This window comes from Cydia pomonella, chromosome 1 (assembly GCF_033807575.1).
Source record: "Cydia pomonella isolate Wapato2018A chromosome 1, ilCydPomo1, whole genome shotgun sequence".
NCBI lineage: Eukaryota > Metazoa > Arthropoda > Insecta > Lepidoptera > Tortricidae > Cydia > Cydia pomonella.
In genome coordinates, this window is record NC_084703.1 from 20222046 (window position 1) to 20237864 (window position 15819).

Genomic DNA, 15819 nt, shown 5'->3' on the forward strand with positions numbered 1-15819 from the left:
CAAGTACTCTTTTTACGATAAGTAATGTTTTGTAAATGTTTTTTTTATTTTATTTTACAGTTGTCATTCTGATATTTAACTCCCCATTCCATAAATAACGACACTTCTACCTAAACTGTAAACTAAAAGGTTCCTCAAGAAATACTATAAAAGTTTATATTAAAAGTCATTTTATTTTTAAACACATCATGTATTTTGCTTTCCTCGTATTCGAAATGAAAAGTACAGTGTTTAACTCAGGTGAAAGGCACTCACTTCAGTCGAGGTATGACTATATCGACTGAAATGAATGCCTTTCATCCCTTAGTTAACAATTTACTATTAGGGATTATATATTAGTTGAGGAAGCATTAGCCGTTCCAATCCTAGTGTAGGTAATGTTGAAACAATACATCTAAGGAGGAGACAACTCTAACGATATCTTTTAAATTAATGAATAATATTTAATTTTTATTCTTTCTCACCGATTATTTACCAAAATTATTACTTTATCAAAAAATGGTGGTTTAAAACCAGTATACGTTTTAAAAGATCTATCTAACAATACCCCACACCATAGGGTTAAACGAAAATAAAACCTTTTGTTTGGAAGGTATCCTAAAAAATATTTTTGCCTAACTAGTTTTTATTTTACCGTTCTATCGCCATGCATGATTTATGTATCCATGCCAAATTGCGGCTTTCTAGCACTAACGATCACGGAGCAAAGCCGCGGACGGACGGACAGACGGATATGGCGACACTTTAAGGGTATCTAATCTAGATGATTACGTAACTTTAAAAATAACAAAAGTGAAAAATAAAATAAAAAGTATAAAAATATTTTTAGGGTACCTCACATACAAATTCTAGGGGCCACTTGCACCATCCCACTAATCCGACGTTAACCGGTTATATCTGGAGTAACCATTGTTACCTGTACAATTTGACACTGGGCTAGCCGTTTAATTGGTTAACTCGGGGTTAGTAAACCTTCGTTTTTAATAATGCGTGGAATTCTGACAACTGTCATAATTTGACGTTTCAGGAATAGTGAATTTTTTTTTACTGTACCTGTACATATTATCATCAATTATTTTTATATGAAGTTAATATTTCTTGCATGAACTCTTATTTAACTGAAAATTTTCAAAGTGGGCAGTTTCCGTGAACGTGATTTCAAACATATTTGCACGTTCAAACACTTTAAAATGTTGAAAGCCGATTGGCATGAGTCAGTCATGGCGTAAACAATTATGCAATTTGTTTGAAATGGAGGGTAGATAGATGTAAGGAGAACATACTCATGGCTCGGACACGACATCGTACGGCGACAGCGGTGGTGAGCGGCGACCATAGGTTGGAGTGGAACACAGCGACCCGACCTTTGTTCCCACCTATGGACGCCGCTTGCCGCTGCCTCCGTCGCACGAACGGCGAATTACGTTAAAACGCTTGATAAAACTCAATCAATTATATTTGATTTCAGGAAAATACAAAGAATGACAATAATTTTAAGCACGTGACATAGATACTTATTTATTATAATTATATCGCAGTGGCCAGATATGCTAAAAAGAGGGTTCGTATGGAGGATAGCTGGAGCTGCCACGGTGTAAACCAATTCACTTGAACATTATTTTTTGTTTAACCTCGTAAGGCCCAAGGTCCTACCTATAGCCTGGCTGGCTGGGCCTTAAGAGGTTAAAACGAGACGAGATAGTACAAAGTATAAAAAATATAATTTTAGTCCAAAGGTTTACGATATATGAAAGTCATTAGAATGATACCAGTAACAATTATTTTTTACCCCAGAAAAATACCTGATATTTTCTTTTGTCGAAATAGTGCACTTTAAAATTAAACTATGTATCATTGTTTTCACGATTGTGATGATTGAAATTAAAAATAATCATGTCCCAATTTATTTCCGATGTTTTATTTTGGCTTGTAATACTCACCATAACTTTAAGGAGATTTTTTTGCCTGACATCACCAGGAGACGTCAGAATTCCACGCAATTAAAAACTAAGGTTTAGGACAGGATCGTGCAAGTTGAGCTAGGTCTCGAGCAACCATTTTTTATAAAATAAATATTTGAGATGAAATAAATGATATAATAAATCACAAAAGAAACATGTTTTAAACTTTGAACCACGGACCCAAAAATATAAAAAAATCGTAATACAATAACTTAATAAGTACTCCCTTATGCTCGTAATATACAGTCAGCTGCAGAGAGAGGCGACTGCTTACGATCAGTCTATGCTGGGGGCAGGGTCTGACTGTACATGATACCTCCTAATAGCCCCCGTTTACCGGAAAGTATCACTGTCCGTCTGTCAGTTACCTATTCAAGCTTAAACTGCTAAACCTATTGGAGATGAAATTTAGTATGGAGATAGTTTGAGGCCCGGGAAAGGACATAGGATTGTTTCTATCAATCATTATCATCATCCCACGCAGACGAACTCGCAGGCAGAAGCTGGTTTCTAATAATTACAATTTAAGTTAGCTATTGTATTCATGCTTAAAAATAGTCAATCAAATAGTGGTGCTGCTGCCGTGGAAATCAATTTTGACATGTTTAACCTATAAGGGCAACTGCAGACAAAAGTTCTAAGCGAATAGTATTGCTGACTGTGCAAAAGACAATCTGAAATTGGAAGTCACATTTTCGTTTCCATTGCTATGGTATCCAATCGTTAATTTGAACTACAAACATTATTCATAAAATAAAGATTGGATAAATGGAATATAACAAGCAAAAGAAGAGTCGCACGTCACATAAAGAGGTCGTAGTTTACGCGGGCCCCCAGATATGCTGATAGGGGGCCGTTCACATTGGGGAGGAAGTGGCGTATCGCCGGCGGCGGCAGTCGCGGCCCGCGTACTCCAGCGAACATGCGCCTGACCATCACCGCCCTTTTTGGGATCCTTCTGGCCTGCTTTTGCCGTAAGTACCTCGTAGACAATATTTACTAAATAACACTGTGGCCACGCTAACTTATTCTTACAAATATACAAGACAAAATTGCTATTTGTCTGAAATATTAGTAGTTAATATCTTTTTTTTTTTCATTTAAGCCTTATATGTTTTACTCACCAGTTTTCTTCCATTAGCATAAAAGTAACATAAAAGTAATCATTTTCGTCCCTATTCTTTGTGTGTGTCTATCATTTATGGATCATACAAATATTATGGTTCTAATTTAATGTCTTTCATTTTCATTGATTAACAAAAGCCCACAAAAACAGGCCATAAGTACGTCAACAGTGGTTGTAGTTGGCAAGGTCTATAACGAAGGAACTACCGACTGACAAATATCTAACCGCGTCCTAACGCTCTATTAATGCGACTGTCCTAAATTTTTATTTACTAATACCTTAATGCAACGCGATTTTATTAAATTGTTTTGCTTATCTGGGTTATTATCTGATAAATTCGACACATTAGGTAAGTTTATCTATTAATAGATACCTACTATACCTAGCCGCTTTGGAATAACTTCGAAAGCGGGGTAATTTTGAAAATCGCTGCATACTTATCTACTAAACTAGAAGCATTTAGCCATTGCCCGAAGTATTGCCGAAGTATTTAGTGCTTCTATTTTTGTAAACATCAGTAATTTTCAAAATTATTTCATTGTCGAAGTTACCCCAATTCACTTCCCACACTAATAAAAACTATATTATTAGTATTCTTTTTTAAATTGTTGTTGGTTTTAACCTACATTCTTAAGATACCAAGACCAATTACGACTTTTAAATACTGAGATCGAAGTGAATGATATTTTCTTGACCTGGCAATTAAGATTTGATCTGATTGCCTGTCTCAAGCGAGATTGCTTTTTCAATTAATAAACTGTTCATCCAAGTCCAATTTTCTTTTAATTTTTAGGATTCCGTAGCCAAATGGCAAAAAACGGAACCCTTATAGATTCGTCATGTCCGTCTGTCTGTGCGTTTATGTCACAGCCACTTTTTTCCGAAACTATAAGAACTATACTGTTCAAACATGGTAAGTAGATGTACCTATTCTACGAACCGCATTAAGATTTTCACACAAAAATAGAAAAATAAAAATTAATTTTGGGGGTTCCCCATACTTAGAACTGAAACTCAAAAAATGTTTTTTATGAAACCCATACGTGTGGGGTATCTATGGATAGGCCCTTAAAAATGATATTGAGGTTTCTAATATTATTTTTTTCTAAACTGAATAGTTTGCGCGAGAGACACTTCCAAAGTGGTAAAATGTGTCCCACCCCTGTAATTTCTAAAATAACAGAATGATAAAACTAAAAAAATTATATGATATACATTACCATGCAAACTGCCACCGAAAATTGGTTTGAACGAGATCTAGTTAGTAGTTTTTTTAATACGTCATAAATGGTACGGAACCCTTTATGGGCGAGTCCGACTCGCACTTGGCCGCTTTTTTCTTTTACGCCAAGTATAGGTAGGTAAGTGCATCCTTCGATTTTAAGTAAAAAAAAATAGGACACAGACGTAGATAATGTTTTCAAAGTGAAATTATTTAATTAGGCCATAAATACACAGTACACCCCGGGCTTAGCAATCGCTCGGAAGGCAATTTATCAAAATATACTCGTAGGTACGAATATATGCAAGTACTAACTCTTTACTACTTCTGCATTATTATAATGAGGATTACGATTAGCCAGTTAACAGTGAGGACGGTGACATTATACACCGTGTTTTTTTGATTTGCGTTAATTTCGAGGGTGCATTCCTGAGCTTAAATTAAGTAACTTTCTCAAAGATACCGATATTCTAACTAACTCCATTTCGGAGATAATCAATCATAAATTTTTATATTATAAGGCCCTTACGAGCGTGTACACTTGCTTTAGGACCTGTTTACTTATTAGTTAGTGTTTAGTGCGAGTTCATACATTTGCTACTAAACGTACGTACTATCTCGGACGATCGATGTTAGAAATGACATTGATATGTCACAGTTTTCAATTGTTTGGTTGAGTTAAATGTAATGCCCGTGTTACAACAACGCTATATGCAACATTTAGTTACTTTTTATAAAAATAAAAATAGTAAAAAAAAAAAACAAAAAAAAATATTTTTTTTGAAAATTAACTATGCCATTTAGTTTCCTTAAACGTACTTACCGAAACCCCGGAGTTAACGCAATTCAATAAAAACACGGTGTATAACATAATATTGTTGTCTGAATTAAATAACAGATGAGGATAACAATTCCTTATAACGGACCGTATCCCACGGGTCATTGTTTCTAACCTCTCATCACAAACAAGGTGATCTTGTTCACTCTGATCCCGACGATTTTACCTATTCCGATAAGGAATGTTTCTGTTTCATAAGATAGATTATATGTAGTTCTATCGGTTACTTCATATAATGCACATTTCTGTTTATTAAATTGGCATTATAATATATAATATTGGACTTATCCACCAACAAAATTTAACCCTACAAGAAACTCAGATAACTGAGATTAAACTCATAATTTTATTTGATTTGGAGGTTTTATTTATGGATTCTATGATGGTTGATGATGAATAAAGATTCACTGGCTCAGTGACCCAAACAGGATCCTGGCCCCTGACACAAGAGAGCACCACTCTGCCCTATCCTGCGCTACTTCACGCCAGTTGGGTATTCCGATGGCGGACAGGTCTTTTAGGGCTTCGACATTAATTTGCGTATATGTGTAAATATGCAAATCTATTCCCAGTCCACTATAACTTGGATCTTTTTAAATCGAGAGTGAATAGACATCTTTTAGGTAAGCATGTTCCATCCTAGACTGCATCGGCACTTACCATCAGGCGAGATTGTGGTCAAATGCTTACCTTTTCGTAATAAAAAAAAATGTATCCAGATGATAAGTACCTTTAGAATTAATAAAAAATTATTATTATTTCTTTATAAGGGGCCTATAACTCAATCATGAATAATGTGATTAAACTTATATCGAAATTCAACGAATTGATAGTCCGGTAGAGTTCATTTACCTACAATATAAAACACTAGCCATATGATCTCTTTACAAGTTCTTATCATCCGCCCTTGGCATTTCTGATAATATTACGTCCCACTTTCATTCTAATGTAAATGAACTCCAAGTACGAGTAGCTTATAATTGAAACTGCAACGTTGGATAGCTTAAAGTGCTGGACACCAGCTGTCTGTGTAACCGTTTAGCTTTAAATAGAGATTAAAAAACTTTTTTATATCATTTTTTCGTTTTCAGTTTCCGAGCAATTATCTATTTTATGTTTTAGATCATAATTTAATAATAAGGTTGCCAAAATAATTTATTTATGTTGAAACATAATAATATACAGCATTACAGTCAAGACCAAAGCACTGTACAATTCAGATTATAAAATAGGATTACACAATAGGAAAAGCAGATCACAAATAGGTATCACAATCAATTTTCGTCCATCACCTCGCAATACCGAAGACACATCTGATACACAGTCATCCATCGACTTGCAAACATATCACAATCTGGTGCCTATGACAGAAGGGAGTTCAACAGCCTTAGAGCCCGCACAGCTTACAAAGGAATGGTTCTAGTTGGGGAGAAATCAATGTAATGCCTTCAGTACAGATTCAAATAGCTTCGCTAACGAAGAAAGTATGGCTATGGGCCGGTAGTTCTCTACACTTGAAGTGTAACTAGATTTGGGAATTGGAGTTACTCGAGAGAGCTTCCACCGTTTAGGATACACACCAGTCGCAATTGACAAATTAAAAATGTACAATATTGGCTGAAGAAAGTGATTTTTACATCCCTTTAGTATATAAGGTGGAATATTGTCCGGTCCTATGGAGCTTTGAGCTTTAAGTTTATTTAAGGCCATTTTAACGTCGCGGGCTGTAATAAAATTGATTGAATATGAATCTTGAGGCCTTTCTTTACTAGTCACTTAATCAATGAACCTGATTAAATAACTTTCACTCTATAGAAAAGACTACGGCCTAAAATAATAAATTGGTCTAAAACGCACCAGTTTTTTTGAGCGAACTTATTAATAACCTTTTTTTATAAAATTAACAATGATATCTGCGATCCTGGGCACGCACGGCCGTCTGCTCAGTTCTCAGCGAGCTGCATTTGGCCTACCGCAAACCACGTTCGACGTGTTGCCTTGCCTCTCTATCGCAATTGTAAATTCGTACGTGTGACAGGGACGCAACATGTTGAAGTGGCTCGCGGTAGACACTCTGAAGTAAATATTTTCCACAGAAAAAATCTACTTAGTTACAATCATTTGTCCCCGTAATATTATATTATAATATTCCCCGTAATAAGAGGACATTAATATTCCATCTTTGTACGTCTTTACCTATCACGGAACAATGGTGTTCCGGAGATTACGGAGACGTGCGTGGAGCTGAAGCCAGCACTTAGAGACGCTTTTGACATTTTAATAAATAAAAGCTAGGGGTACCTAACACCGAGCAGATGCTACCCTTGCCCGTGTCATGGGGCGCGCACTTAGGCAGCACCCGTCGGGATGAACCCGTTGATTGAGTTGATGGAATCTAAAATGAACTAGGCCATTGAGTGAAATCTATGATCTTACTGGGCTACTCCATATTTAATTATTATAGTCCTACGTTTTCAGTGTGGGTAATAACAGCCATACTAATAATTTTGTTTACATTTATATGCCACCGCTCAATATGCATTTAATAACTTCTGTTGATAGGTATTGTACATACATATATTTCACTCCATCTAAGTCTCTCTTCCCTCCCCGCAGGATCTATTTAATAAATAAATTTGTCAATATCCGTCGTTAAGATCGAATTAATAGCCATGTATGCATTAATAGCCCAATTAATCATGAGTAAATGACAGGCAGCTCGTAATCAGATACATTCTGGTTATCCTGAATTTACAACTTTAGATAAAAATCCGGCCAAAAGAAAACACTTAAAATACTCGGAACCATTCCATACCGCATTCAGATTGAAGCTTTTATATTATGAAAGTGGAAACCTATTATATTACTTATTCAATATTATCAATTTTCAGGCGTACGGTGTACGATATTGCTTCGAATTTGCGTTTTTGCTTTAAAATAACAGAAATACAGTCATTTTTGTTCAACTAGTTTCAGCATACGCAATGACATGTGATCCGAGTCAGAGAAAGTATGGATGTACAATCAGCGTGGAGAACAAGTGCCGGTGCTACTACGGCTGCAAGAGGGAGCTCCCGTACGACTCACTGACCGACTGTAATAAGGACCTCAATGGTAAGAGACCATTTTTACTCGCTGATAGCAGTTCCGGCAGATAGTAACAGAGCCCTTTTGGCTAGGTACAAAATGTAAAAATATTTTTCATAGTAAAATAACAATAATGGGGACGACATTTGTATGGAGAAACGTCCGTCCCCTTTCTTTAATGTGGTGTTTGTGTAAACAGAGCGGAGCTCGAACGCGTGCAACCGCCGGCCATGCCGCCGCGGCATCTGCACGCAGACTGTGCTGGCGCCGGGCTTCGCCTGCAAGTGCGAGGGCACCGGCTTCTACGGAAACTACTGCGAAAAACGTATGTTGACTTCAGTTCAGTACTGAAAACGTCAACAGTAACTAGACCATCGTTTTTAGCCTATCACTGCTTTGCTCGCGGCAGGAGTTTCAGGATTGATAATTAATTACTACCTACAAGTATTTCGTTATGTGCCACTGAGGCACTGATGTACGAACGGTCTGAGTTCATAACCCAACCCCTAATAAAACTGCACAAGTGTGTAACCGGGCTCGGGTTACGTTAGTATTAATCTTATAAAAATCTGGTTTTAAAAACTTGAAAGTTATTTCAAATAAAATTCGTGTGTGTTTTATTGATATGAAGCAACTTGCTTTGGAGTAAGTAAGTAGTTTGTATTTAAAAGACTATGGACGCCTTGTAAGGAATTGTGCCGGAGCAAGTTCTCATCGAGAACATGTCCGCGAATACGCTCGAAAATTTCCCGAGAATGAAGAGAATTTCGCTTATATAAGATAATTTGATGATTTGATGAAATTAAGTGTAAGGTAAAAGAGGTTCTAGAATCTGTTAATCGATTGCGAATGTCTATAAATTACTAAAATTAACGAATATTAAAAAATATTAAAATTTCAAGATTAATGCAAATTCTCAACCCAGAAAACGTCCTCGAGAAAGTGCGGATATTCTCAAGAGAAGGAATTCTCAAGAGCGAGAATGTTCAAGCCGGCACAAAACTAATTGTACCTACTGCCAATAAATTTGCACTTATAAATCTCAAATCTACTGAAGTCGTTAGAACATTTATTTGGAATAGGTATTTTTACATCATAAGACAAAATTCTAGTTTTACATAATACCTATTCAAAAACAGCAAAATGTTCGCAGCAAAAGTACGTAACAAAATAGCCGCTTATTGCCTTGTCAGTGAGGTAAGTTGAGGATGGGTATGGGGTAAGATGACCAAGGAAAAAATATATTTTGGAAAAAAAATGTTTAAGTAATGAATTTCTGCCAGATTATTAATAAACAATATTGATTGCTGCTACTCGTAAAAACAATTTCTGGGGCTATCTGTTCCATAAATAACAATAAATATAATAATCATTAATAAATTCCATTGATAGATCACAAATTGAACAACTAGCCGCCTACCACGTTTTTAGTATGTTAAGTTATAATAAAGGGTCTCTATTGGTTCCCATAAATTTTTAGTTCCGATTTTCTCAATCCATAACGTTTTCTACCATAATTTTTATTAGTCATATTGTTAATAGTCATAAAATTAAACGACATAAATTGTAGATCCGATTTTTGCAGGTCATCATTATTGTTAGTCATAATATTTGTCGGTCATAATATTCAAAGCTCAGATTCTATATCATTACATAATGTAGAAGGTAATAAACTTGTTTATAATAATTGTCGTAAGGTCTATTTTCGCAAGGTATAATGATCGATATTCACTTGATTAGTTACTAATACAATTCAATGTTTTGGTGTTGCCAGACTTCATAATGTCGCATTCACTAAAAAACACTCGTACCTAATAATTATAATTTATAAGATTTTTTACCAGTTAAGTACCCGTACCACGAGTTGGCTTTTGATATTAGCGTCCACGTGAACTCCATCGCATTCTCTTTATCGCACTAATGCATCAGTACAAGCGAGATGAACTGCGATCGAGGACACGAAATGCTATTTTTCATGTAGCCTATTACATGCTATTTTTTATGTAGCATGGAGTCGACTCCTATTTTCGCTCTGAGGGACACAAGGTAACTAACGAACCTACCTGGGGAAACATGATTTTTTGTTTGGCTTACTGACTTTACCTCCGTTTCCTATATTTCATGTAACTTATTAATCCATTTCGTGCCGCCAACGAGTCGATGGAGCCCCGCTTCGCGGGACTCCTGTTTTCGCTCTGAGGGACACAAGGTAACTAACGAACCTACCTGGGGAAACATGATTTTTTGTTTGGCTTACTGACTTTACCTCCATTTCCTATATTTCATGTAACTTATTAATACATTTCATGCCGCCAACGAGTCGACGGAGCCCCGCTTCGCGGGACTCCTATTTTCGCTCTGAGGGACACAAGGTAACTAACGAACCTACCTGAGGAAACATGATTTTTTGTTTGGCTTACTGACTTTACCTCCGTTTCCTATATTTCATGTAACTTAATAATCCATTTCGTGCCGCCAACGAGTTGACGAAGCCCCCTTCGCGGGACTCCTGTTTTCGCTCTGAGGGACACAAGGTAACTAACGAACCTACCTGACGAAACAGGTTTTTGTTTTGTTTGGCTTACTGACTTTTGCGCCGTTTCCTATTTTTCGTGTAGATTATTAATCCATTTCGTGCCGCCAACGAGTTGTCGCGGGACTCCTGTTTTCGCTCTGAGGGACACAAGGTACTGTAACTAGACGCACTAGCAGTTCTAGTTAACATATAAAAATAATTGGCACAAATAATCGGTCCATATCATTTTCATAAACTAAAAACCTCAATTATTATGTTCCAATATTAATCAAAATACTAGTAAATAGTATGTATATATCTAATAAATTAATTCCGTAAGTTTAATGGAATGGAAGCAAAATATTCTCACGAGAAATTCTAAACAACAAAGACTTTAACTAAATCATATTTCGTAGTGGGTCGTTACTCAGAAAAAGTGATTGGTACTCGAGTTTAAAAGGTAATAAATTAGTCAAACGTATAAGGTAAAGGCATCAGTGCTCATACATGCATCAGTGTGCCAAAAGTAGGTGTTATTATAGATTAATAAAGTATGAATTGAAAAGTAACTTAATTTTTAAAATAATTGTTTAGCATAAACCACAACACTACTTCAAAGAAGTGCTGTCTTCTGACATTAAGGGATATGCCATATGCGCCATTTTTTTGGAGCGTCACATGGTATTTTGATCAGACGTTAGCAGCCGAATTGTGATATTTCTTTAAAAGCAGTGCACACATTGCTTCACGTAATTAATACCTAATTTATCTGGAAAAAGTAAAAAAATTATATAAATCCATATTAAAGTAAGCCCTGGCCGATTACTGGGTTTGAGGCAGTAATTTTAATGGGATCGTGGACCCAGAGGACAGCCGATAGAGGCTGAGCATAGGTTTCAAGATTTTATTTTTATTTTCAAATGCAATGTAAGTCGTTAAATCAAGCACCTTTAAATATCTACATTATTATGACTTTATTTCATTGAAATACATCAAGTACTCAGTAGTCATCCTGTGGCTGACCACTGGACACTGAGATCACGGAACTTGGAACCCAATAGCCAGGCGTTAAAATGGGATGGCTGTAGACTAGGTACTTAAAGGCTGTGTCTTGGTAGACAGGAGGCTGATTGCTGGCGGAAAGGGCCCTTGCATTATATTTAATGAAATATTTCCATAAGCTAAATTAAATTACGTTTTATTCTTTATAAAAATTAAACTTTAATAAATTATTGATGAGTAAAAACATTCATAATTCTTATTGGTCAATTAGTGGGCAAATGAGACGTTCTTGAATATAGAAATTTCGTGGAGGGGTTGACTATTGGTGCCTTTACCCTGCGATAAGTACGAGAGACGCGTCTAACACGTCTGGAGCGTTTGCCGAAGGTTATAAATAGCTCAGTTTTAAGCCAGGACCGCCATTATATTTTTGACCGTCGGATTGTCACTTTCTCTGGCTTATTCGTAGACGTAAAAACAAAGGTTGTTATTTTGACGATTGAATGTTTGACATTGCGTAGCTACTATGCTGTTCTTTGTCAATCTGTTCAATTGTTATTTTAGTGTCAATACTTACTTATTTTTGTGGATTTTTTGTATTTTAGAGCCAGTTCAGTGTCAGGTTGCATGGTCAACCTACCGAGTACACCTAACCTGACGGTGACAAGCAGGTTTACTCGGGAATCCAGTAGAGAGTTAGGTCCAGGTCGCGAGAGGGGCCTGGCGTCAGCCTTTTTACCAACACAGGTGACGATTATACCTCTTACGTTCTCTTCAAGGTCTGACAGAGGGATATGAGGGTCTCACGTGTGGACCATTAGGAGTAATCCTTACTCATTGAAATCTGTTGGTAATTGAAGAAGCGTTGTCTTGTTAAATATATTTATTTATACACATTATATACATGGTTAGGGCGCCTTATTCATCTGTACCCAGGCTTCGGCTAACACAGATGGAGGGAGGCAATCACACAGACACTAGGGTTTGCTATACCTCGGTTTTGTCGGCCGAACGTTTAGAGCTTAAATTAGGGTCCCTCACACACACTCCTCCTCGTAAAAATAGAGGTTCGCCTCTAGTTTTACACACATTAGAATAGGTGAATTTGGGGTAGAGTTAGGGTAGAGTCATTATTTGGGTGTTAGGTTTATTTATTTTCTTTCACATTTAGTTTGATTGTATACAAAACTAAAATCATTAGAGTTTTAACTGTTTTTAATTACAAAATAAATTAAAATCTATCTTCAGTAGCATATGAATGGGTTACTGAGGCTCGTACATTAAATATGATTGAAGGTTTATATATTATTACATTGGGTGAGATAGGGGAACAAAGTTATTTGAGGACATACTAAATAATTTTGTTATAGGGAGCTAGTGACAGGCGGAGCAGTTCACTAGTGACAATTGAGCTTTTCTATAACTGGGGAATTAAAGGGTAAATAAAGTCATATTTAATAGACGATTGTTTTCAGTATTCCATACATTAATAGTACATTCAGATGAGTTTCTTGGCGTTTCTTCTCGTCTGAAATTAGGTTACGAAACGTTGGTAGAGTAATATTACATAGTGCTTAGAAATACCTATTAAAAATAAAATAAAATAAAATGGGTATTAATTAGCTTAGAGACCCGTCTTCATCCGGGCGTGACAGTAGATAAAGTATGTTTGTACTTACTATTCTTTGCAATATATTTACTTATGGTTACAATGATTACATATACATATTTTCCTTTAGCTAGCTAGGTTAGCGAAGAGATATATTAAAAGGAAAATATAAGTTTTTAAATTACAAACAAAAAGGGCTTACTACTGTTCACGGTAACTGGTCACGGTAGGGCCCGGTAGGAGATAAATTCTAAAAAATATATATTATTTACTATTTTTTTTATTTGTCTAACAATAGTGTTAATAAAAATATACAGTAGGAATATTTACAAATTCATAGGATATTTAGGGATAGTTTTGAAAAATCCAAATCGTATCAGTTTTCACATAAAAGACGAAGGGTACTAAGGTTCACAACGTAAATACACTAGACGATCACATGGCCAAATTTATTTATTATCCTATTTTTATTTAATCCTGGTTGAATTTTAGTTAATTAAGTTTAGTAGTAGATGGGGTAAGGTACAGTACCTAACTAATGAACCTACCTGGGGAAAAGGTTTTTTTTGTTTGGCTTACTGACTACCATGCCGTTTCCTAAATTTCATGTAATGTAGCTTACTAATGCATTTTGTGCCGCTAACGAGTCGAGGAAACCTCGCTTCACGGGACTCCTATTTTCACTCTGAGGAAAACAAAGTAACTAACGAACCTATCTAGATACATAAGTTTCTTTTATTCTTATTTTACAGCATAATTTTAACGAGACATTATCGAAAGGCATAATTATAAAAAGAAGCACCTTCAAAAGTATGTCTTTAAACTTTTCTGAGTAAATATATGTATGTGTATAAAGTGGTATAGATATGATTTCTTAGACGTAATTCACTTTAGTAATTAAAACTTTATGAATAATAACCATTAGTCCGTTAAAATGTATGCCTTAAAATATTTCTGAATAATAATGAATAGGCCTTAGAATGTTATACTAATCAATTTTATAACTTTTGCGATTATAGTATTTAATATTATAGAATGATAATGTTCGAACTATTAAACGTTATGCTTAGCAAAAAATATGACTATTGATCTTTATGTTCTTTAATTATATGGATATCAATTTCTGACTATCGAAATTCGGAACAATAAGAATATGGGAAAGAAAGGGATCCCTATAATAAAATGAGTAATACTTACGTTAACATAGGTATTCAAACACAATAGACAAGTAACTTTACTAAGTTCCCGCGCCGCATGTTTAGTTTTGGAGATGTTTTGATTACCCAACTTAACCCCTTGCTCCCTACTACCCTAAAAATCAGAAAACTAATGATCGCTTTTAACGTACCTAACGTACCGGCTTATAACGTACCTACCTACTCGTATTGGAATCGTTCTTTGCGTCTCTTTTCTAGCAAATATTTTTATAACAATAAACAGGTTTCTAGCCTTTTACCGTATGTGCCTACCACATTTCAAAAAGATATTTTCTATATTTTCTGTGCATAGACTATGTTTAGGACGAATATTATTATTTATACTGTGGTAGAGGTAGTAATAGCAGAGTATTATTTATATTTATTGCTATAAAAACAAAATAACATTAAAAAATGAGGGGTCTCCCATGCAAAGGTAAAAGTGAGCCAGTTACGTGGTTATCACACTGATGCGTATCCGCGTCCAATTTAAAGACCGCCTTACCAGTTACGTGTGTTGTCTTATGACATATTCGCTAGCGACTGCGTAAACTAACTCACAGTGCTTCTCCCTCGTACTGACATTGATGGCAACGAGATGCACTGCATTTGAGTTGACGCAGGCGCTAATAGTATTTAAGGCCGCGTAAAAACTCATGATAAGTGTAAAGGTGTCTTTCGCAAATACTTTACAATTTACAAACACTAGCGAACCTCTGGGGTACTCCATTTAGAGAAATCCTGCACTAATAAATCTAATTGCATTTTGTTCCAGCTTGCCCCACTGCGCGTCTGCATTACGGACAAGTCTTCCCCCACGAGTGCGTCGTCATATAAACCAAGCTCACACATTAAATTCTATGTATTTATAGTGTAGTACTTAAAATAAATAAATTTCAAAAGTTTGGTAACCTACGCTACTTTTTTATAATGGACATATAGATCGTGTCATTCACGAAGACGCGAGCCTTGTCTCGTAATGTCATGTTATTAAAGGTTAGACTGTGGCCCTAGTGAAAAGGGGTACAAGTCTCTGGCAGCGCAGGTGTAAAGGGGTGTAAGTTCCACGTAACACTTATGCCCTTATACACCTAAACTGCCAGAGACTTGTACCCTTTTTCACTAGGGCCACAGGATTAGACCAATCATCATCACGTCATCCTGAATTCAATTCAAGTCAATTACCTCAATTATGGATGTTAAATTGAAATACCAGGCTATTTGAATGAAATTTTGAACGTAGGTGTAATTTGTCACCTCTAA

At 35.8% G+C, this 15819-nt stretch overlaps 1 protein-coding gene across 1 annotated transcript; it reads left to right on the forward strand.

Annotated features, from left to right (window-relative positions):
* The first annotated feature begins 2804 nt into the window (after positions 1-2804).
* LOC133527143 (protocadherin-like wing polarity protein stan) lies at positions 2805-15471 on the forward strand. The gene is made up of 4 exons (XM_061864037.1): positions 2805-2935; positions 8118-8261; positions 8434-8559; positions 15332-15471. Exons 1-4 carry the CDS (start codon positions 2884-2886, stop codon positions 15391-15393), a joined length of 384 nt encoding a protein of 127 aa, XP_061720021.1. The 5' UTR covers positions 2805-2883; the 3' UTR covers positions 15394-15471.
* The last annotated feature ends 348 nt before the right edge of the window (positions 15472-15819 follow it).

Bases quoted from the DNA above. Each gene is read 5' to 3' on its own strand.
- LOC133527143 (XM_061864037.1), top strand. From the start codon at position 2,884: ATGCGCCTGACCATCACCGCCCTTTTTGGGATCCTTCTGGCCTGCTTT. The intron at 2,936-8,117 runs GTAAGTACCTCG...TTGTTCAACTAG, and splicing joins CCTTCTGGCCTGCTTTTGCC to TTTCAGCATACGCAATGACA. The intron at 8,560-15,331 runs GTATGTTGACTT...ATTTTGTTCCAG, and splicing joins CGGAAACTACTGCGAAAAAC to CTTGCCCCACTGCGCGTCTG.